This window comes from Pleurodeles waltl, chromosome 7, assembly GCF_031143425.1.
Source record: "Pleurodeles waltl isolate 20211129_DDA chromosome 7, aPleWal1.hap1.20221129, whole genome shotgun sequence".
NCBI classification, from domain to species: domain Eukaryota; kingdom Metazoa; phylum Chordata; class Amphibia; order Caudata; family Salamandridae; genus Pleurodeles; species Pleurodeles waltl.
The window spans coordinates 1,131,601,635-1,131,625,299 of record NC_090446.1 but is presented as its reverse complement, the minus strand read 5'-3'; the positions used below and the strand labels follow the sequence as shown (position 1 = coordinate 1,131,625,299).

The 23,665-nt window shown below is 45.9% G+C and overlaps 1 protein-coding gene across 1 annotated transcript in view; it reads right to left on the bottom strand.

The window, feature by feature from the left end:
• LOC138247370 (avidin-like) overlaps positions 1–21,656 on the bottom strand; it is a 44,539-nt gene extending 22,883 nt beyond the window's left edge. Inside the window, exons 1-2 of the mRNA XM_069202029.1 lie at positions 21,523–21,656; positions 8,819–9,029 (exon numbers count right to left, since the gene is read on the bottom strand). Coding sequence (XP_069058130.1) covers positions 8,819–9,029; positions 21,523–21,585 — 274 coding nt within the window. The 5' untranslated portion in view covers positions 21,586–21,656. The remainder of the gene's footprint in view (positions 1–8,818; positions 9,030–21,522) is intronic.
• Positions 21,657–23,665: the final 2,009 nt, after the last annotated feature.

The window sequence follows — 23,665 nt, the reverse complement described above, 5'->3', positions numbered from 1 at the left end:
GATAAGTACCACAACCCACCCCAGCAACCAGGAAAACAGGGGTAAATCACAAAGTTTCCCAGAACACAGAAGAAAAGAACTATGCAAACACAGAAGAGACTGCAAGACACCAATAGTGGATTCCTGGACAAGAAGACATGTGGAAGAAGGGGACCAAGTCCAAGAAGCACAGAAGAGTCCAGGAAGAGCAGGAGCCCCTGCTAACCCAGATGAAGGCGCAAAAGGTGAACCACTGGTGAGAAAGACCCTACCCAAGGGAGGGGGGTAAGGGTGTCAGAGGGCCCTCAGCAACTCAGACCCCATGAAGACCAAGCAGCACACACACAGGAGTCCCACAGTACTGGGACTAGAAAGTTGCAGAAGAGGCCCACGCAGCACTACGACAGACTCCCACACTGCTGGAGAACCACTCAGGAAGCTGTGCATCGCAGGATAGTGCTGGGGGCTGGAGCTTCAAGATGCATGAAGATCTTCAAGGAAGGATGCCAACGAGCCTTTGCAACAGCAAAAGACCCGGCGCATGGGGAGGCAAGAAGGTTGGCATCTGGAAGAGGACCGTCAGGACCACTTCAGTCCACCACCTATGATGCAGGATCAACACAGCTCAGCAGGAGAGGGGAACCAAGCAGCCAGTCAGTCACAGTTGGTTCCTGCAGAAGCATGGGAGTGACTCCTTCACCCCAAGGGAGATTCCTACGCTCTTCTGATGCAAGCTGAAGATGAGCTGTCCTCAGAGGATGCACAACTGGGGAAAGGTTGCAGTTGCTAGACGGAGCTGGAGATACAATTAAGCAGGCGGCATCTTGCTTCTTTGTTGCAGCCTGTAAAGGCCTGAAGTCCAGATGCAGTTTCTTCGGTCAGACATCAAAGCGGAGGATGCAGAATATTCCTGCTGGAATCTTGCAATCTGAAGAACCACCAAAAGGAGACCCTAAATAGCCCTGAAAAGGGGGAGGGGCAGATTTGTCATCTAACCAGGTAAGCACGTATCAGAGGAGGGCTCAGACGTCACCTGATAGCACTGGCCACTCAGATGCGCCCAGAGTTCTCTGCCAACATTGAATCCAAGATGGCAAAATCCAGGGACCCTCTGGAGGAGCTCGGAGCATCACACCTGGAGTGGTGATGGACCGGGGAGTGGTCACTCCTTTCCTTTGTCCAGAGTCACGCCAGAGCAGGGACTGGGGTCTCTGAACCAGTGTAGACTGGTTTACTCAAGGAGGGCACCAAATGTGCTCTTCAAAGCCTTTCCAGTAGCTTGGGGAGGCTACCCCTCCCAAGCCTGTAACACTTCTTACCAAAGGGAGAGGGTGTAACACACCTTTCCCAAAGGAAATCCTTTGTTCTGCCTTCCTGGGCTCAAGTTGTTCAAGCAACAGGAGGGCAGAAACCTGCCTTTGAGGTGGCAGCAGCTCACGCCACCTGGAAACCCTCAGAAGGCTGTAATGGCAATACAGGTGGTCCTCTAAGGAGCCCCCAGAGTGCATGTAATCATACAACCAATGCTTGCCAAAGCATTGGGGTATGATTCTGACATGTTGGATACCAAACATGCCTATGTTCAGAGTTACAATTATGTAGCTGGGCATAGGTAGTGACCTATGACCAGTACACGCGTAAAGTGGCATACCACACTCATGAAGTCCAGGAAAATGAGCCTGGAGTTCATGAGGGCACCCTCTGCTGGTACAAGGGTGCCCTCACAGGTGCTTTGCACCCTGTCCTCTGGACTAGGACAGCCATAGTGCTGACTTAAGTGACCTGGTGTAGTGAAAAATGACAGTGAAAGGTGCTTGCACCTTTTCACGCAGACTACAATGGCAGTCCTGCTAAAGCCTTTGCATGGGCTCCCTCTAGGTGGCAAAATATATGCTGCAGCTCATAGGGATCCCCTGGAACCCTAATCCCCTGGGTACTTAGATACCATATACTAGGGACTTATAAGGGGGTGCCAGTGTGCCAATTGTGGGTGAAATACAGAGTTTTGGGAGAGCGCATAATCACTGGGTCCTGGTTAGCAGGATCCCAGTCAATTGTCAAGCACACTGACATCCGGCAGAAAAAGGGGGTAACCTGGCCAAGAAAGAGGGTACTTTCCTACAAAGCCCCTCACAAATTTGGCAGATTATTCAACTGAGCCCATCAAAGGTTAATTGTTCCTTGTTTTAGGACAGTTGCACCCCTTATGGCAGTCACTAAGTCGGTGGATTCACCCTGGCGGCTGAAATGGAGTATCCAAGTTATTCAACCACATAACAGCATTTTTATTTCCTTGAAGTCAAACTAGCACTTGAAAATTTGTTCCAACACTTGCCTTCATAGAATAGTGTGCTCTTCAATCATTTAAATAAATAAACTACCACAAACATCACAAACACCTGAAAAACACAACTCAGTCATTGCCCTCCAACACTTCAGTCATCATGCACTGAAACACTCACTGCAGAGGTAAGACCAAAGCGTAACTGAGTGGATTGATAAACACTTTTGGATGGAATTATTGAAGTAATTGCCTTAGACTTAAGGGGTACTTATCGAGTCAAGATGCACTCAGATTCTATTGTAGAGACTTACTTCCCACCATCCATCAACAAAATCAGTAAACAGTAGTAAAGGAAGTGGTCCATAATATTTCTGTTTAGGCAATTTAGGATGAGCCAGAACTGTCAACCCTTTGTTAGAACCAGTGACACCCACTGGACAGCCTAAATGGATTAAACATCTTCCTGACCATTTACTTCAGTATCTCCTTTACTTAGTCCGATGGCCACAGAATCCTGCTTGCTTTGTGCCGCTGAGTAATAATTTAATGCCCTTGATCACTGTGTCAAGGGCATCATCCCTAACCAATCTTTCTTGGAGAGCAAACTGCAAAGTTTTGATTATGGTTCTAACAATTTTAAAACCTATGGCAAACAACTAGGGAAACACTAAGTTAGTAACTTCCCACCCCCAGCAGCTTTAGACAATTATATATATATATATATATATATATATATATATATATATATATATCTCTATCGTGTGGTGGCTATCAACCAGTATGGACAAACACTGGGGGATCCACGCAAGTCACTTCCCTGGACTCCCTTGAGTGACTAGTTTTCAGAAATGTTTTGTAGGTTTCCCTATATGGCTGTTGAGCCCAGGACCAAAAACGCAGGTGCCCCCCGACCCGCCCAAAAAACAGCTAATTTTGTATTTGATCATTTTGATGTGTCCACGTTGTGTTTTGGGGCATTTCCTTTTGGGGGCACTAGGCCTACCCACACAAGTGAAGTACTATATATATATATATATTTTTTTTTTTAAAAATCAGAAGACTTGAAGGGGGGGGGGGGGGGGGGGGTTCGGGGACGCTGGGTGGAAGGAAATTTGTGACTCCTCTCAGATTCCAGAACTTTGTCACCGAAATGTGAGGAAAGTTTTTTTTGGACAAATTTGGAGGTTTGCAGAAGATTCTGGGTAACAGAACTTGGTGAGCGCCCCACAAGTCATCCCATCTTGGATTCCCCTAGGTGTCTAGTTTTAAAAAATGCACAGGTTTGGTAGGTTTCCGTAGGTGCCGGCTTTTAATCGGGAGACTTGGATGGGAACACAGAATAGCAGAACAAGTGTTATTGCCCCTTGTCTATCTCTACATTTTTTCTTTCCAAATGTAAGATAGTGTGAAAAAAAAACAAAAAAAAAAAACATCTATTAGAGAAAAGCCCTATAATTCACATGCTAGTATGGGGACCCTGGAATTCAGAGATGTGCAAATAACCACTGCTTCTCAACACCTTATCTTGTGCCCATTTTGGAAATAAAATAGGTATTAAGGCAACCTTTGTTTCACTCTTTATATTTCACCAAATGAATTGCTATATACAATGAAAACCCATTGCAAGGTCCAGCTCCTTTATTGATTCTGGGTACCTAGGGTTCTTGATGAGCCTACAAGCCCTATATAGTCTGCTGCAATTTTCACAAAAGGTGTTGATGGCGAATTGTGTTGGGCAGATCACCTGTGTCTAGTCTAATAGCCCCGACTGTGGTGCTTTGATGTTCATCATGGACGCGTCATGCCAACAGCCTGTCTTCAGCATGCTGCCTGGTCAGGTAGTGTTTGTAGTCATGTCTTTGTATGTTTTTCGGAGGTAGTCTAGGTTAATTGTGTAGCTACCTTTTTTCCTAGCGTGCGCAATTCGGACTCCAGGGAGGTCAATTACTGGTGTGACACACCAGACTCCGGTTGCTGAGAGGCAGTGGCCCCTCACCACTACTTTGGGCGGATCGCATTCTCTGGCACGAAGGATGTTGTGTTATTGTGGGCAATGGTTAGACAGGGTGCGGGACAAATATTCTGTTCTTACAACTATGTGAGCTAGGTGTACCGATCCTAAAACCATATCGAGCCCAGTATGTAAATTGTGGATTGGAGAATAAAAGGAGTATTCATGCTCTATGGGGTTTCCAAGCCCCCACAAATCAAGAGTCCTCTGTCAACCAAGAGCCAAACCCTTTTGCCGCTTTCCTACTTGGCGCTTCATGTAGTGGTGGGTGGGATCTATCCTTTTCTATTTCGGACACACAATTGAAGTGTAGCCATGTGCGTGTGACAACGCTTAGGATAACCATGGATCTGATAACACTTAGTGACATTGTAATGTGGCAGTGGTGTTACATAAGAATTGGATAGATGATATGACCATTTTGCATCCCATTAGCCCCCTGTGCCTGACCCACAGCCCCACATCACTGAGTTCCCCCTCCAGTACCCCAAGGCCCCCCCCACCCAGTTCTGCAAAGATAAACACTGCATAACTGGGGTGTTTGGCAAGAAGCTAGTTTGCCTACTGCCTAGAGGGTATTCACCACAAAGTAACAGAAACCCATATGGGGGTGGGGGGAGACTAGGAGGGGAGGTGGTTTAAACCTATCCATTCAAAGCTCTGGAGAGTGTGGTTTCGTGGAGGTATCTTACTTACCTCTTGGCTTTGGCCCATGGGATACAATACTGTACCATATCCAGTCCCCTTGTAGTTGAACTGTAGCTCCTGCTGATGTTGTGTTTTAGAGGAGTCAATAGGTCAGGAATGCTCTGCCTCAGTCCCCAATACTCTGGCAAGCCATACCATTATGCAGTGATTGAGTAAATTGTGCCTCAGATCAACTTGCGCCTCCTGGTACCCAGACCAGGGTGGACAGTGACTGTGGTTCAATCAGTAATTAGTGGGACAAAGGGCTCCTATTGTGTTTAAGGTCGCCAATTATAAAGATGAATTAGGGGCAGGAATTAATATAGTTCTCAGAGGTCATCGGCCATGCGTGGGGTAACCGTTGGCTCCCTTGTGGAATCTGCTGTGGAGCTACAGGAGTGCCCTGCCTCCTAGTCAGATTCTGATGGGTCTTTATCTTGTAGCACTGTAAAGGAGTTTGCAGTGTGTTGAGTGGTCTCTAGCAAGGCTTTAGCCTGGTCCTCTGCCACTTGCACCCTGGTTGCTTTTGCAACATTTGCGCCAGAGGAAGAAGTTCAGTCTTGGTGCATCGGATTCGGAGCTGTGATCAGGGACTGCTGGTCAGCCGAGCACGTTCTAGCTCTTGCAGATCTGTGAGTTTGCCTTCACTTAGTGCGGGGGAGGCGGGCTCCTGATTTCACCGTGCAAAACACACAGGCCTCCTGGAGATATGGAGATCAAGTGGGTTGAAGCTCCTGCAACAGCTCCAAAGCCTTTGTTTTACAGCACTTACTGTGAATGTTCAACAGTTAACAGCCATGCACAGTGCCAAGGCTGTTAACCATTGTGAAAGGAGGCTTAAGTCATGCCCTGGTTCTCCCTAGGCCCTGCTAAACTGCTTTTCCTGGTTCAGCTGTGCCAGGGAGACCCAGGAGCTGAGCAGAATTGCCCCCTGCCTTCTTCCAAGGCTCCAGGGACAGCTTTAGGGTAGTGGGGCAAGTGCAGCCGCACCTGGTGCTAAGTTCAGGTGGGGGTTGGGGTATTTAAACATAACTTACGGATTGAAAGGCACCTGCTGCACAGTTTGTGTCCAGCTGTTTTCAGGCAATATAAGTGTCAAGATAACTGCAGATTAATGTTCCTGGATAAAGTTTTGCCCAGTGGCAGTTTTGACTCTTCACAGCACTGTGGGTTACCATGCCGGCTGCAAAGAACATGTACCATGCAGATCACAGAACTATTTTATGTGGATAGCTCAGTTGGCTACTGCTTTTGTCCCAGATATCCTTTTGTTACTTGCAGTTCATAAATTACAATCCTAATACAGCACAGTGACCCATGAACTGTCAAAGAGCTGCATGCAAACTGCATGGTTACATTAGAATGTTATATTTCCCCCACCAGTTTTTCATTTCCTAATGTTGCTATAAAGGGTTTGTTTAGTTAGAAATACATTCTTATTAGTAAAGCCAGCCTCCAACCACTGGGTACAATTTAAATCTCGAGTTTGTGCTTCTCTAATCCAAACACTGCCTACAACAATGGATGACATGTGATTCCTACACGTTGTAATCCTCACTGATTTAGACTGCATCACACACGATTTGTTCTTTGTCTAGTGTGTGTGTTGTAAAGTGCTGCTACGCTACACTGGTATGAGTAGGGCTATAAAAAAAATGCCTGTAAGAGTGGCTGCAGAGATGAGGGGCACTGCTTGGAGGTAGTGAGGGAAATCTGTAGAGAAGGCAGTTCTGGGGATTAGGTGGGGTTTGGGTGAGGAAGAGAAAAAGGAGTGTCACACCGGGTGCCACCAGAGTTAGATAATTTTAATTGAGTTGTTGCTGAATATTTTTGTCAGAAGGGTATTCCTCTATTATCCACGATAACTGTTCAGTTTACTACATTTACCATAAAAAATGTAAAGGGATTGTGTTATTCAACACAAACTAAAATCATACCATCCACAGGCTAAAGGTATGGTAGAAAGAGTAATTCAACTTTTGACAGACTGCATACAATAGCCATTACCACAAAGGAAGATGTTACCAAAGCAATGAGATCTATGACTTAGCTCACAGGAACACACTACATTTTGTCACCAAAGAAACACCTTTTATATTTATTAGAGGTAGATAGTCCCACTCTGCATTATGTCCATCTTTGATACAAAAAGGTTAGCGAGCACCATTTTGGTAACAAATTAAGTAAGGATATCCAAAACAGAATCAACTTAATTCAGAACAAGTATAAAGTGTACCATGACAACTACATGAGAATTGCTGAAGTCAAAATCAGGCCAGGAGACAGTCAGAATTTTAATAACCCTAAAATACCAGATGAAAGGTTCTTCTAAGCTTTCCAATGTATCAAAGTCGGTTATGAATTCCAATGTATCAAAATCAGTAAACGTGCTGTTTGTATGAATGATACTAATGGTGGACTGTTAAGTACCCACCAACCAGTTGATCCATAGCATAGAAACTTAGTCTGAAAGTTTTGATTCCATGAATGATTTTAATCAAGATAAGGTGAGGAATTTGGGGGTGAGGGGAAATGGACACCACACCAAACATGTGCTAAAGGAAAGAATGTGAAAGGTTGTTCAAGGTGAAGAGTTCAGGCCCCAGGAAGACAGCAAAAATTTGTAGATTAGTGGTTGGCTTATTTTAGGCTAGCATGCTTACATTGTCACTTAAAGTTTCCAAGTCTCTATTAAACTTTATTTTGCGGTTCATCAACACTAAGCTTTCATTACTCTGGTTTTTACAAGTAAGCATTATGCTGTACCATAGATTGCTGGAATGTGCACCGCATGCTTTGGAACAATGGAAAGCGTTAGGCTACATCTTCACAAGTCATGTGCAGAATGTTAGTGGCAGTTTGTTTGCCCGTTGTTGACTGCTCCACTATGCCAAATACATTATCTTCATTACAGGTGGTGGGCGATCATTTCAAGAACCACGCAAAATACACAGCAAAATTTGCTACAGCTATTAAAGTCATGCATAAAAACAAGCTCCATCATAGAACTTTTACAGACTCAGGGTGTGATCCAGGATTCAATAATGGACATAAGGTATGAAATTCAATGTGCCAATAAAAGAATGGGATAGCAATGGAAATTGTGTCAAGAGTGACAAAGTTGTTTAATTCCTCCAGCATGCTATTTGTATATTGGACATTTACTAATGTAATAAGATCTGATGACCAAGCAGCGAACCCAGTATGTCAATCTGAAGGGGTGCCTACACCTTTAGCCAGCCCTGTGGAAGACTAGTGTACCGCTAAATATTTATAATGAATGAGTCATTGCAGGCCTCTTGTGGATTTACTTTGTTATAGCTTTAGCAAATGCTGGTACTACCCTACTATATACTTCAGTGCATAAGTTATGGAGCAATAACACACCAAGGTTCATGCCCAGTGGTAACTTGAAGGCACTAAAAGCCAGTGCCCACCATAGCAATGCAAGATTCTTTTATCTGCATTAGCCCAATCCCTGCTAGGTTTCCTCAACAAGCTCCTTTCACATCAATATGAGTACTAATGAGCACCTAGCAAGATCTCAATCTTGACATACAGCTTATTGAAATTACTTCATTTTCAACAGAATAGGACTAGTTTACCACAGTGTCACCCAACTCTCAGAGCCTCCCAAGTTAGCACAAGTCATTCAAAGGAAGTAATTAGACAAGTACTTAATGATTTACTGTAGTCCAAATAGACTAGGCTTGTTTGTTTAGGATGGACAACCCAGACTAAGTGCTTGTGTACCATGACTACCCCTTACGGTTAAAGGGGTTATGCACCTCAACACCCAATGTTGAAAGCATCCCACCATCAGAACCTCTTTAATTCCATTGTTTTTCCATACTCACCTTCCTTCCAGCAGGCAGAGAAGGCTACAGTTGGGTCTTCTCCAGTGTTACGGATTCCAGTCACTTTGCCCACCTTGCTTTTGCCTGCAGCCCCCTTGTGAAGCTCCACAGCTGTATGGAAGCACCCTTGAAGAGCGAGCCCATCCTCCGAGATCTGGAGGAGTGAGCCCAGACTGTTCCTCCATGAGCCAGTCACGTTACATTTTCTAGCCTGGGGAAGAAAAGCAGAATGTTCAACGATGTTCAATAAAGACTGTTCCACCCATGTATTAGCCTGATCTGCAGCAGCCAGTGCTGCCCTAATGCTGGCCCCTCAGCTCTGTCCAAGCTCCTAAACACCGGTTTGCAGCACACATCGTTCTTACTGTGGTGGATGCACAGCTTTGCAAATGCACCTCATTCTTTACCTGCTACAGTGCCACCTAACACAGTACAGGGATCCATGTTACTTGGCTAATGTAACTCGATCCTGACCTAGTGACCCAACAGAATACAGTATGGTGGACAAAGGATCCAAGAGCACAGAAATGGTCATGATATGTGCTGCCCTCTGCCCCCGAGAAAGTGCGCTAGGAGTAGGGCTTAGAGTTCCAGAAGTGGACAAAGGTCTATTTATTAAGACTCTCATTGGTCTTAGAATTAAGCCCCCTCCCTCCATGCGGGAGCCTACTATCTTAGTTCCTAGTAGAATTATAACAGTGCCGCTAGTAACACTCACTGAATGATTCAGATTACTGTTAAAGACCCAATCCAAGGCTTGCCTTGGAACACTACTGAAGCTAGACTTAACATTAGCTTTACAACCTGGCTCTCTCCAAGAACGCAATGCTCAGATCTTCCTATTAAGTTACTGCACTGTGGTAGTTGTAGGCTTGATGACAGTCACTGTGTCCAATGACCTCAAACAGGGATGTCAAACGTAATCTGGTAAAACTAGAACCCATGCCAGATTTAGGATGCGCTACATTTCCATAGAAGTACTGTAAAAACAAACCATTTACATAGTTATCTTTAAACGATGGCATTGATCCAACCATCCCTGGTCTAAACTTTGCGTGAGAATAAACTCACAAGTAAGTAGTATTCAGAGTATTTTTGGGGGGAATATAATGAGCAGGTTCATTGAACGGGATGGGAAAATTCAGTAGTTGATCGCCCCATTATACAATCCACCACTGAAGCTACAAGTGGTAGTGCACACACTGACTTTCTACAGGGGTCAGGTTACCATGTCTCCATGCCAGAGGCACCAATCTCCAGACCCTGGCTTTCCATTTACACATCCTAGTTTCAGCTCTCAGTGTAATGAATTCAGTTGACTTGAAGCAAGACCACAATCCCATAAAGTATTACTGGATTAAAGGAAAGCCAGGGATTGGAAATTGGCGACCAATGAGACGAGTCACCTGACAAACTTATACAGAATTATCCAGAGACTTACCCCTCACTTCAGTCACTTTGTTGTGCTGTACTTTGCATCAGTCGCAGCTTTGTCACTCATCGCTTGTTCTTATTCGATGTCATGCCTTCCTCTGGTTGCATTTATCCCTCTCCTAGAGTTTATCCTCTTTACCATCCTTTTGGGCATACTACTTATAGGTTTTCGCTGCTGATATTTAGGAACTGCTTTCTTTTAACACTTCATGAGACTGCAGGCCTTTTTAGCTGTGGTGCCCCCCACCCCCACCCACATACCTGCTCCCACACCGTGTTGCTCTCGCTCCCTTCAGGCCCCCTTGTTCCCCTCTCGTGGGCCGCTTCCCACATGTTCACACGCTCCATGTTGCCCACGCCCCACCCTGTCCAATGTTTCCATCTCCACAGCTTTCTTTTTAACAAATATATATATATATATATATATATCTCCCACCTACTCTTTCCTCAATGTCCCTCCGCACACCCAGACGCCCTTTCAAACTTTCAAAATAAGAAATGAATTTCCATTTTTATGGAAAGCACTGCAGCATCCATTTGCGGTTGTACTGCCCAGCTTTCAGCCAAGTACCTTTAATTTACCACCCCATGGAGTCTACCATCGTGAAACAGTAAATAAAAATGTAAACTGGTGCTCGCCGCGCCGGACAGGCATGAGCATGCACAGTGAAACATGCACACAACTACAAGATATCGCTGTAAACACTGATGCACACATTCACTTCCTCTAGCCATGAGCAAAAACCAGTCGCAGAGCCAATAGGTGTAAAAGGGAGAGACCTATTGCAAGCGCCTATTTTTTAGGTGCCAGCAACGGTGAATGTGTGAGCTGCTGAATACCAAGGCTGGCTAGTCTGGATTCTGATCTTGCCATTAGTGTCCTGTGGGGACGATTCAAAACCCTCCATGGGTCCAGAGCCTTCAACACAAGTCGGAAACCTACACTGTGTAGGTTTTCCAGCTCACCCTGTGTTAACGACGAGATACTGGGTCTTCGCTGGGTGATCTGGAAAGTTCCAATATTGTGTGATGCACGGTGGCACCGTGTGAAATAACAGGCCTGAACTTCCATCACCCTGATCATTTCCATCTCGCTCAGTTGCAGATTTTGATCTCCGTTTAGCTTTCCCTTGTCCCTTTTACATCCTCTCCCCACCCCCCCTGGAAGAGTCACCATCATTGGAAGTTAGGTACCGACTACAAGTTCAGATTGAAACCCAAGAACAGCAGCAATTTAATCTCCGGTCCACCCATTTCGCCCTTAAAGAGGGCTGCATTCAGTGAGGCAAGGATACTCTGCAGGTGCAGTGCAGGTTGAACCTATGCTTCATGGTAATGCAGAGTTTAATTCCCATTGGATATTTTTGCCCATCACCTGCTTGTAATCTCATGGCCTGAAATACAGGCCACTTCCGGAAAGAGGGTGGCTGTAGAAATTACACACAAGAGTAGAAACTGCTCAAAATGTGGTTATACTAGGGGTCCCTACTAGAGAATTGCTTCCCAAACTTGCATCATGCCAATGAACAGTGGTAAGATCGGAACGTTACAAAGTAATATAAATTTATGCTAATATTTGCAACAGTGCGAGAAGAAAAAAGGATGGAGTTTATACTGATAGCATGAGCTTATTTCGTGGATTTCTTCTGGTCAGCAAAGGGATCATGAAAGTCTTCATGATATGCTCAGATAGCAGCAAAACCACCTAATTGAAGAAGGAATGGTAAATGCATGAAAGGAATGAGCATGATTGTTCGGGTTAAATCAGAAATAGAATTTAAAAAAGCTTTGACTAACAAGAGTCAATGTGAGAAAAAGAGCAAGTAAGACATACTAGTGTCTAATGTCTTGCAGCAGGCATTAGATTAGATTGGTTTGCCCATCATAGTCAACCGAATAATTCACTATGACTTGATCTTCTTGGCAAGAAGCTGACATTCCAAGACTGTAAATACCAGTATTTAGTATTTTACATTTCAAGCACTGCCATTCCTGCTAACTGAACCATCTTTTCTTAACCCTTTAACTCCAGATTACAGAAGCGGTCTCTAACCTGATAATCCATCATCGGTTTTCTCCGTGCCTCCAACTTTTTCACCCACTTCAACTGTTGACAGTTTCCTCCCTCAAAGGGTCTCTATCAGGCCTCTCCAAGTACCTAATAAACAATGCGCCTTTACTTCTATCTCGCTGCTATCCCCCGATTTCACTCAGTAGCCCCCCCCTCCTACTCTTGTTTACTTGTACTTTCTCCACAACTATTGATCAGATGCCTCAAGCTAATTTCCCACAGTGATGTTGCATGGTCTGTTCAGAACTCAGGCACACGTTTACTGAAGCTTGCAATGGTGCCTCCACTAGAATTTAGCACTGTGAATACAGAACTTAAAAAGTTAATAGACGTTGGGAAAAGCGTTGTAGTTTCGAGGTTAAACACATCAACAAAAAGGTTTCTTCTGCATTCCTACCATCTAACTTTTCTCTTCCTTAGCTTTGTTTTCACTTTTCTTCTGCTTTTCTGAAGAGAAAGGTAGTCAAATAAGAAACTTTTTTTTTTTTTTTATTAGGTTCGAGTGGGATAGGGATCTGATGGTCAGGTCATAAGAGGCATGCATCGACCTATTCCTTGAATTGAGACTTCAAGGGTTGACGGAAAGAGGCCACGGTTTGAAATCTGTAGGTGTTGTCTTCATCTTGGAGCAAGGTGGATGGAGAGTCTCGCTCCTGAGGAGTTATTCCATTACCTTTGATTTTGAAACAAGTTGCTTCACAAATGGTGTGACAAAGCTTAATAATGGAAGCTTTGTAAGAAGGTGAAGCTGGTTTTCAGAACGCCATGAGGTACTTTGATGTTTCTTAGTATGTCATTCGGACAGAGAAAGCTGGTAGGAGTGGAGTCCCGTCACAGTGGATGTTAAATTTCTTCCACCAACATGGAAGCGCAGTAAATTTCGTTTCAATCTTCTGTAGAGTCTTAACCAAATTTTATGTGGTGAAAAGTAGGTCCACAGTCTGAGATTAGACTTTGGTGTTTAGTTGTTTTGTTTCCCCATCAATAGTGTTAATTAGGATTTGACAACTTGGGGCTACAGGATGGTTATTGTTGTAAAGGGCCCCTTTTTGGCTAGTCAGATGCTGTGTTTTTTGACCTGTTAATGTACTGAGGCCTACTAACAAGGCCTCAGAACCAATGCTCGTTCCCTTAAAATGGTATGTTGAATTGCATAGGCCAATTAACCAGCACTTTACCACCCTTGTAAGTCCCCAGTAAATGGTACCTATGGCAAGTTCAGTAAAGGGGGTACTAGGGTTGCATCACTGATCTGGTCACCCTGAGTACCCCCAAGTAAAAGACTGCAGAGCTGCCATATCAGCCTGCTACTCGAGTGAGACTGCCCACACCAGGTGCAGGCAGAGTCCCCGTTACTGCCCATAGACAGGTCAGTCACCCCTAAGGCAGGCTCCCTCTAGCCCAGGGAACAAGGTGCACCATGAGTGAGGACACATGTGCAGGAGCATATCTGCCCCCGTGCTGGGATTTAAACTGCAATGCTGGCCCGAGTAACTGGCGGTCCATTGGATAACATGGGCTGGCATCTGACCACTTCTCAAATGTCTAGCTCTGCAATGACCCAGCTAAATTCTGTCGTGTTTGGTATCAAACAATGGGCTTTTTAACCCTGAACATGACACCCATGTTTAGGATTAAAAAGCAAATGCCCAGGTGGCACCCTTAGAGGGTGCCCACCATGTTACCCAGTCCTATACTGTTTTGGCGGGTTCTCCCGAGCCACTGCCACCACAGAGAGAAGTGGGATCTCCTGCCGGTGGTGCTAGCACCTTGGCAGGATGTAAGACAAAGGGCCTGGGCAGGAAGGAGGTCACACCTCCTCCGTCCAAGGATGGCTAGTGAGAGTAGTATCAGGGCCCTGTGCCTCAAAGGCTTCAGGCAACTTTGATTTGCAAGTATTTGTCCCCTCAGTGGAGGGCAAAGGCTCCCTGCCTGGCAGGTGGGAAATTAGCTATGCAGGAGGCATGCACCTCCCTCAACCTAGCCACACCATTTGAGGGTGGGTTAGGAGGTCTGCACAAACAAGGAAGGGTATTGCCATCTTGGCAGACCTACATTAGTGGGTTGTGGGAAGAAAGTGACATACTTCCCCACATGAAATAGTGACTACAGGGGTAGACTAGCCGCAGGGACAGTAGTTCATTGGCCTTAATCCCTCAAATGCCCTCTAAACCAGGATTTAAGGAACTCCCCTGGCACCAGAACTTAGATCCTACCTGGAAATGAAGAGACGTCTGCACCAACAATAGGACCTGGGCCCCAGCCCAAAGAAGGGCACAGTAACCTCAGGGGACCAGTACTGGAACCAAGTGCCGAACATGTGCTGGAGGTGAAAACTCATTGAACTCCTGTGGACACAAACTCCAAGGAAGACTTCCTTGACTGGTGGCACCAGTCTCCTGCAAATTGCAGGGGTAAAGAAGTGCTGAGGACAAAGAACTGCGACCTGACGGCCTACGAGTGCCTGAGCACAAAGAAACTCTGTGTCCATTATCTAAGTAGTGGGATTGAGGCCCGTGCCAAGTTACAAGCCCCTATCCCCCCGCCAAACTACCTCCAGCTGCCAGAAAGCTTGTGGACCTCCACTCCCCTTGCAGCTACCAAGGCTTGTTTGTCTCCTACACAGAAACGGACAGCCACACAACATTCACGTACTCCAGGGAACTTTCCCACGGCACAGGGACAGATATCGCCAGCGACCCCCCCCCCCCCAGGTTTGCAGCCTGAAGGAAGTGACTTCAACTGGAGCAACAAAGCCACTTTGGCACGACCAGCCCCCAGTGATTGACAGCTAAGAGCTACCTCTGCACCCGGACGAGGTGGTGAAGATCCAAGCATTGAATCCTGGTCCTGCCCCCCTCACCCAACCCCGACCCCCTCCAAAGACCTCTACATCCGAAGGGTAGAGTGTGTTGCAAGGAGTGAAAAACAGCAGCCAGTGCGGATGGTTCATCACCATAGACAACCAAGTCACTTCTGCAGCAGACTCCCTGGGCAAGGTAACAAGTCTGACTGTTGAATCTTGGTCTAGGTCCCCACAGAACCTTAAATTCCCATGGGTTCGCTGGAACTCACCCTACAAGTGCACACTGCAAGTTTCAACATTAACTTCAATGGAAGCCCTTTAAATCTGCAAAGTACCATATTTTCCAAAGACTTAAAAATTCACTACTCCAGCTGTACAAAAGCTGAAAAGCTTGTTTGTGTCTAAATTAAGATTAAAATCAAATCAATTTTTCTGCATTGGTGTCAGATTTCTGTTGAGTCGTGTCATTTAATGATCGTCCATGTTGGTAATGTGACATGCTTTACACACGTTCCTCTAAGTAGCCTGACTGCTCTTTGCCACACTACCAGGACCGAACTAGGGTTTGCTGAGAGTGAATCTGAGGTCCACCACCAAGTATTGTTATGGTATTCCATGGTAAGACTACCTAGACATACCATATAATTCCTTTACCTTGCTACATTGGTGGCAGCTGCGGGATTCAAACCCACACCTCTGATAAGACTGGATTCTCAATCCAGCCCATCCTAAGGATCAATGATCTGAGGGCAATGTGCAAAGCTAGGGGCATCAGCTTTAGAGCTACTGCTGAGAGGAGAACTTGTAGAGGCCGTCACCTCTTTTGAAGAGGAAAGAAACAGAAGAGGCATCCTCCTCAGAACCAGACTCTGAAAGAGAGGATGAGGTCTTAGTCCAAGTAAGTGAAGGTGGAGAGGACCTGGACCTTCTGTCCTTCTCCAGACCTCCCTCTCCAGTAGGAAGTGTAAGTCACTCTAATAACCCCCCACAGATAGAAGGAGTAGGATCCTGGAGGACAACTTTCAGCAAATCTCCCTGGAGGAGAAGAGACTTGAAATTGAGGAAAGGAGACTAGCCTTAGAAGAGGGCTTGCTTGGGACTAGTTACCAGAGATTCTGGTAGCAAAGAGTAAGGAAAGTGAGGGTTATTGTAACCCTAAGGTCCTGAAAATGGATTGTTCCAGCATATAGTGCAGTTCATGACATTGACAAATGGTTCACAGCATTTGAGAGATGTTGCAGAATGAGGAAGGTTCGTCCACAGCACTGGGGCGCTCTACTTTGGGAGATATTCCCAGCTAAGGGCAGCGATAGAATTCTGACCAAACCTGAATAAGTAGCAGAATCTTATCCCTAAATGAAAGAGAACCTCATTGAAGGGTTTGGACTCACCACTGAGGAGTACAGAGTCACGTTTAGGGACATACAAAAAGGCCAAGACCAGACTTGGGTGGACTTTGTAGACTGCTTAGTCAAAGCACTAGAGGGATGGATAAAGGGCAATAAAGTGGACACTTATGAAGGGCTACATAATATTTTGATGAAAGAGCATATCTTGACTAATTGTTACACAGAGAGATTGTGACAGCATCTGGTACATTCTGAGTTGTCAGCTATCTTTACCAGCTCTCTGGGAGAAGACAAGTGGGTAACCCACACCAAGTCTCAAGGTGGAGGTGACTCCGAGAAAGGTGCACAAACTTCTCAGCAGGGAAAGGGAAAATAGCACCGACAAGGGTAAAGAGTCCTCACCAGGCCCTCAAAAGAACTCAGAGGGTGGGCTCAAAGACTCTTCCCAGACCAAAATAAAGGCATATCAAGGTAAGAATTGGGATACAAAGAAGGTTGGGACATACTTTGACTGTGGTCAGCCAGGGCATAAGAGGTGATTCAGTTTGCATCAAGAAGTCCCCCACTGAAGGGCAATCCAAGGGCATGGATAATGTTGGGTTGTGAGTAGCAGTGTGCTCTGGAGAGGCCAGAGATTGCACACTGAGGCTCATCTGGCTTCCCTGGGTGGGGTGGACATGAACCCTTGCCTGTCTTACCTTACAACTCGGAAACGTGTGAGCATGTGCCTCTCAGGGCAAAAATAAGGAACTGTAGCCTGAAACTATGTGTCAGCACCGTAAGGGACAGAGTAAGGACTGCTGAGCCAGTTTCTACTTCCACATAGGATCAGGAGAGAACTCTCCCAGAGTGAGGCCATGATTAGGGAAATGCAACTGAGAAAGCCTGGCAGAGCTATTCAGTGCAGGGGGACCCTCCAGGGAACAGCTTTGCAAGGAGCAATGAAGTTGCCCTACCCTTGAGAGCCTCGGGCAGCAAGCTGTCATGCAAGAACAAGGAGACACCAGTGGTACTCACCTAGTCTATTGGGAGGAAGGCCTACTGTTCACTGAGGCCAGGGACCCCATATCAGGGTTCCACCTTAAGTACCCCAAATAAAAGCCTGCAGAGCTGCTATGTCAGCCTGCACGAGCAACCTGCTGCTCGAGTGAGCCTCTGTCCACAACAGGTGCATGCAGAGTCCCTGTTACTGCCCATGGACAGGTCAGTCACCCCTAAGGCAGGCCCCCGCTAGCCTGGGGGCACTGTTCCATGAGGGAGGAGTAACCGGTACTCCATTGGATAACATGGGCTGGCATCTGTCCACTGCTCAGATGTCTAGCTCTGCAATGGCCCAGTCAAATTGTCGTGTTTGGTATCAAACACTGCTTTTTAACACAGAACATTATGTCCATGTTTAGGATTAAAAAACAGATGCCCAGGTGGCACCCTTAGAGAGTGCCCACCAAATTACCCAGTCCTGTACTTTTTGGTGTGCTCTCCTGAGCCACTGCCGCCACACACACACACGTTTGACCTCCTGCCGGTGGTGCTAGCACCTCGGCAGGATATAAAACAAAGGGCGTGGTTAGGAAGGAGATCACACCTTCTCCCTCCCAGGCTGGCTAGTGAAAAAAGCATCAGGGCGGTGAGCCTCAAAGGCTTCACCCACCTTTGATGTGCAAGTAGTTGTCCCCTCAGTGACTGACAAAGCCTTCCTGCAGGCAGGAAATTAGTTATGCAGGAGGCTTGCACCTCCCTCAAACTAGCCCCACCTTTGAGGTTTGGGCTAGGAGGTCTGTACGGCCAAGGAAGGTTTCTGCCATCTTAGCAGACCACTAGAATAGTGGGTTCTGGATAGAAAGGGATGTAGTCCCCATAGGAAGTAGTCACTGCAGGAGCAGACTAGCCGCAGGGCCAGTAGTCCTGCATTGGCCACCTTCCCTCACCCTTAAGTGCCCCCTAAACCAGGATTTAAGGGACTCCCCTGGCACCAGAACTTAGATATTACCTGGAAAAGGAGAGAAGCATGAAGAGACGTCTGCTCCAAATACAGGACCTGGACCCCAGTCCCAGAGCGAAGAGGACAGAGTGACCTACAGGGACTAGTACTGGAAGTGTGCTGGAGGTAAAAACTTTGGTTCAGACCATAAGGACCCCTGTGGACACCAAAACTAAGGAAGACTGGTGGTGCAAATTGCAGGAGTAAATAAGTGCTGAGAACGAAGAACCGACACCCGATGAGCTCAGAGTGCCTGAACCAAAAGAAACTAAGTGTCCAGCAGCTAAGGAGTTGGAGTGAGGCCCGTGTCAAGTTTCAAGCTTCTACTCCCCACCAAACAACCTCCAGCAAGCTTGTGGATCCACCTGACAGCTACCAAAGCTTGTTTGTCACCTGCATGGAATCCACTGGCCTCATGACGATCACCGACTCCAACGATCCCCCTGCCTTGGGTTTGCAGCCTGAAGGAAGTGACTTTGGGTGGGACAGAAAAGCAGCTTTGGCACTACCAGCCCTGTGATTGACAGCTAGGAGCTACCTCTGCACCTGGAGCCACCGGACGAGGTGGTGAAGATCCAAGCATCGAATCCTGGACCCGGCCCCCTCACAGACCTCCACATCTGAAGGGTGGAGGTGTGAGCCCACCCAAAATCCAGTTTTGCACAAAGTGCAAAACATACCAGCCACTGTAGACGGTTCAGCACCAAGGACAGCCAAGTCACCTCTGGAAACAGACTCTCCCCCCCACCCCACCTTGTTTCTGGAGGAAACGGGAAATAGAGTAAGCGACCGGCTGAGTTTTCACCACGATAACATGGAAATTCAGCCACTGGCTTCTTGCTGGGTATGGGGTTCCCTCCAGCTACTGGAAGACTTTCACTTCCTTCCAAACAAGACCCGAAGTTCCCAGTGGGAGTGAAGGGCACAACGAGTGCAGACAGGAACAAATGAACTATCAGTGCCACGGGCAAAAATATGCATTTTGCCTGACGAGCTTCTGACCCTCCCTCATAAGTGACATTTGTAACTTCTGGCCGAAATGTGGCACTTTATGCTGGCACATGCTGAAAGCGCAATAATGTGGCTGCGCCTCAGTTCTGTGCTTTTCAATAAAATACATTATACATCGATACAAATCCTTTAATTCGGATTATCACAGATACTTCACCGTACAGGACGGTGCATTATTATGGAAAAACTAAGACATTTATATAGTTTTGTAATGTCCTTAAAACACCTTATCTGGCTGTATTTCAATACTTTGGGTCTTATTTAGTTGGTGTGGCTCGACGCTTCCCCGGTCAACAGAGGGATGCCATTGGCTCCCCTGGAGAGGGAGCATCTGCTGTAGGTGGATATACCTGCCTGGCGGCAAACTGCTACGCAGCAATGGAGTTTGCACAGCACGTGCCTCGCTAGAAGTGAAAGCGCATTTTATCACAGACCACAAACTCTAAAAGCGGTAGTTTTTTTTCCTGAACAAGAAATAAGGAGACCCAATGCTCAGAAGCCTTTTCACTGTGAGTGAGGCCCATAAAAACATTTCCCCTGCCCAGGCCAGCCGGCAGAGGAGTGGCTGAAGCCTACCCTTAAAAGGAAAGCCTGACCATCACTGTGACGCAGCGGTCCTGGGGCACGCGACCCTCTGTCTACAGAGACCGTATGCGCCCCCGACTTCAACACAGAGCGGGAGAACCACGGGTTCCTCGACAGCCTTGTCTGTTCTGCAAAGTCCTAAATAAGAAAACCTTTAAGGCGCTGCAGTCCGCACATACCTTCACTTTTATTACCACCCTTGCTTCCCCACCCTCATTTAGAAAATAATGACTTCTGGTTTTATTTAGATCTTATATGAGAAGACTGTGCTTTACCCTAATTAGAAGCGTGAGTGCTGCACATTTTATCTAGCGCCTAAGGGTGAGACAGCAGTGTCTTCTGTGACTCAAACCGTGCCGACAAGCTGCACATAAAGGCCTGCAGAAGGTGCGGTACTGGTGCATATAGCCGCACCTATATATCCACGTAATGTTAACTACATTACTGAGAGAACAAACAGCCAATTGAATGCACGCTGCTGAAACATGCACGTTTCCGCATGTCACGCGCTTGAAGGCTGGCAAGGTAGACTCCACCTTTTAAGTGTACCCTTACATTGGATAATGGCAAAATGAGTTACAAAGAGCGCTTAGAAACTGCAGACGTATTATGAGGCACTACATAAAAAAAACGTATACAAAGGGCCATTTCAGCCATCCTAGCCCAATGGACGTTGTGGTTGCCCCCTTTGTATAGTCACGTTTCCAGCCCCGGCGTCTGAAACATTAAGTTTTGGGTTGCTTCCATTGAACTGATAGCTAAAGACAATGATTTTAATTAATAGATGTTGTCATGCAAACAGCCGCAGCATGGACACACCAACGTTTTGTATTTTTTTTTCCTCGAACTTTATGGCTCAACCCTGTTACAAAGCTAAGAAAAGAGATCTCGTTGAGTTCACTCATTGTTTAGGCGCTATTGATGGAGAAGTTCAGTTGGGGGGGGGGGGGGGGGTCCCTCTCTCAAGGTGTTGTATGAAAAGAAAAAAATAATATATATATTTATTTATGTATGAGTTTACTTCTTATTTCCAATTTCTAGAGCTCTCGGGGTTCCCAGGTCGACGCGTGACTAGCCCAGGTTTCGGTGTGGCATTTTAGGAATTGAAGTTTCAAGGATTATATTGTAACACCCAGGCCTACAAGTCCCAGAATGGACAATGAAACTCCGGACTGGATTGTTTCCTCAAGCTTGGACCTGGGAAACTCGAGAGCTCTGCATTTCTTTAAGAGCTATGACATCAACACGGCCATTGCCATCAAAATGGCAAAGGCTAGGGGTATGGAAGCTCCCTGTGAAATATTCCTCACCACTACGCCCCACACACCAAATACCCTCCAGTGCCAATAAAGCAGCTTCTTTGGAAAACATTATTCAAAGTTCTGTAACAAGCGACAAGCGACAATCGCCCTCCCCCCCCGCCCAAACCTCAGCCCTTGATGTTGCAAGGAAACGCAAGTCATTCACCTCAGATGTACACAGGATTAACTGGACCAGGAACACACTGAAGACCAACAACCGCGCCATCATTAAACGACAACACCCAGTAACCAGGCAGACTTTTATAGAGGCAACGCCGCTGATTGAGGAATTAGGCTTGAGCATTCTGATTGGTGAGTCTGCTTTGGAGCATCTAATCGACTAGTCAGCCTTCCCCTCCTTAAGACTTCACCTGGCCCTGTGCATCTGATTGGTGCATGCGGATTTGGTCGTTTAAAGTCCACTTGCCTCTGGGAATTTCACTGGTGAATCGGACCTCAGGCTTCTGATTAACGGAGTAAGCTCCATGCACGAGACGGGTGAGTTAGACATTAGTTGTTCGATTGGATAGATAAGCAGCCTTAACACTTCTCACTTGTGAGTTAAATCATAAGAATCCGATTTATTGGTCATGTTTGTTCCATAACTGCACAAGTGTTTCGGAATTCATGATTTGGTTGGCGAGGCAGGGCTAAATTTCCTGAATGGCTTCTTCAGGAAGCTGATTGGTGAAGCAGGCTGTGAGCACTTGATTGTGGCTAGATTCTGGCTATCTGATTGGTGCATTACATAGTGACCATGTGATTAATTCCTTTCAGGCCCCCATCCTTTTTGGTTGCTGAGTTAGACCCTAGCCTCCTGACTGATGAAAAATGCGTGAGACATTTGTTAAATGAGACAGGTGTTTTCTCAAGGTCCTTGGTTAAGCGCAGATTATTATGCAAGGTCTTTCTTTAAAAAGGAATGCTCACATTCCCTACCAGTAATCGTCATTAAATAGAGACCTGCTTTTCTTTGTCCCCCTTAGTGGTGACATCCCAAGCAGTGTGAAGCATAATGTAACACACAAATCAAGTTGTGTCGCAAAACACATACGTAATTTAGGGCCAGATGTCCGAACTTGAAGAATATGGATTTCCAAATTGCGTTTTTTTACTCACTATTTGCTAATTGCTATTTGTGTTTAATAAAATAAAAAGTATAACTTTCATGTTTTTAGGAGTAGTTAGTGACCAATAGTCACAAAGAGGAAGGTGACCCATATCGGTTGCAAAACGTTGTTACATACCACTATGATGTGGTATTTGGAAGAGACACCCTAAACGTGCCTCTTCCTAATAACAAACCGTACACCCAAATTGCAATTCTTGAGAATAACAGCTTGGTGCTTTTACATTTAAAAAAACATTTTTGCAGTTGCAAACTGCCTGATTCTGCAAATTGGGTCCTTCGAGACCTCAAAAATGCTTCCTACATCTGGCGCTAATTTGTAAATGAGTGAAAATGATAAAACATTGTGCATTTTATTGAGCTCAGAACAGCTGACCCAAATGCAACACCATTACTGAATACTTTCAGATTGTAGTGCTGGACAAAAGTATTGTGAGATGCCCAGGTCTCAGCTCAACACATATTAAGTATGGACATTTTCCAAGCAATTTCCCATGAAGCAGAGTTGCCTTGAGTGGAGTGCCCCAAAACAGGAGCTCAGAGAGGAACTCTCTCCAAAGCATTTGTCATTGAAATGGCTGTGTGAATCCATTGATTAAACGTCGCGAAAGAAGACCTTCCACCAAAGGTGACAAAAGGAGAATCCATATTACGTAAGCCTGCAGTACACTGGAAGTCAATTCTAACAGCTCTCACAAAATCCAAAGAATGTAAAGCACACTCATGAGCCTCTGAGGGAGGTGACTAATAAGGTAAGACCAGTGCTTAATTTGTAAAAGGGTGAGTGCTGGTTCCTAAGCGCTACGCAGAAACCAGCCACCAGTGCTAATAAATGTCACACACTTAACACTTAGGCTGCATAGTCTTAAATCCTCTTCATACACCTTTCACTCACCACCAGACTATCCCTGCCCCTTTATCTCACTTTTGCAGGTTCCTGCTTTCTCCCTTTGTTCCGGTTATTTTCTTCCTCCTCCTTCCTGCTTTGTGTGTTTCTCTCTCTTGGTTTTGGGAAATGTCTGATGTGAAAAAAGAGTGCCAGTCCCTAACAGTGAGTGACAGTGGTCCCCTTCAGCAACCATTGGCTCAAATTATGCACTGAGTAAAACAAATTCATGGTGAATATGAATATTAGAAGAAAACTTCTGAATGAAAATCAGAAGAGAGACGCCACACTAGG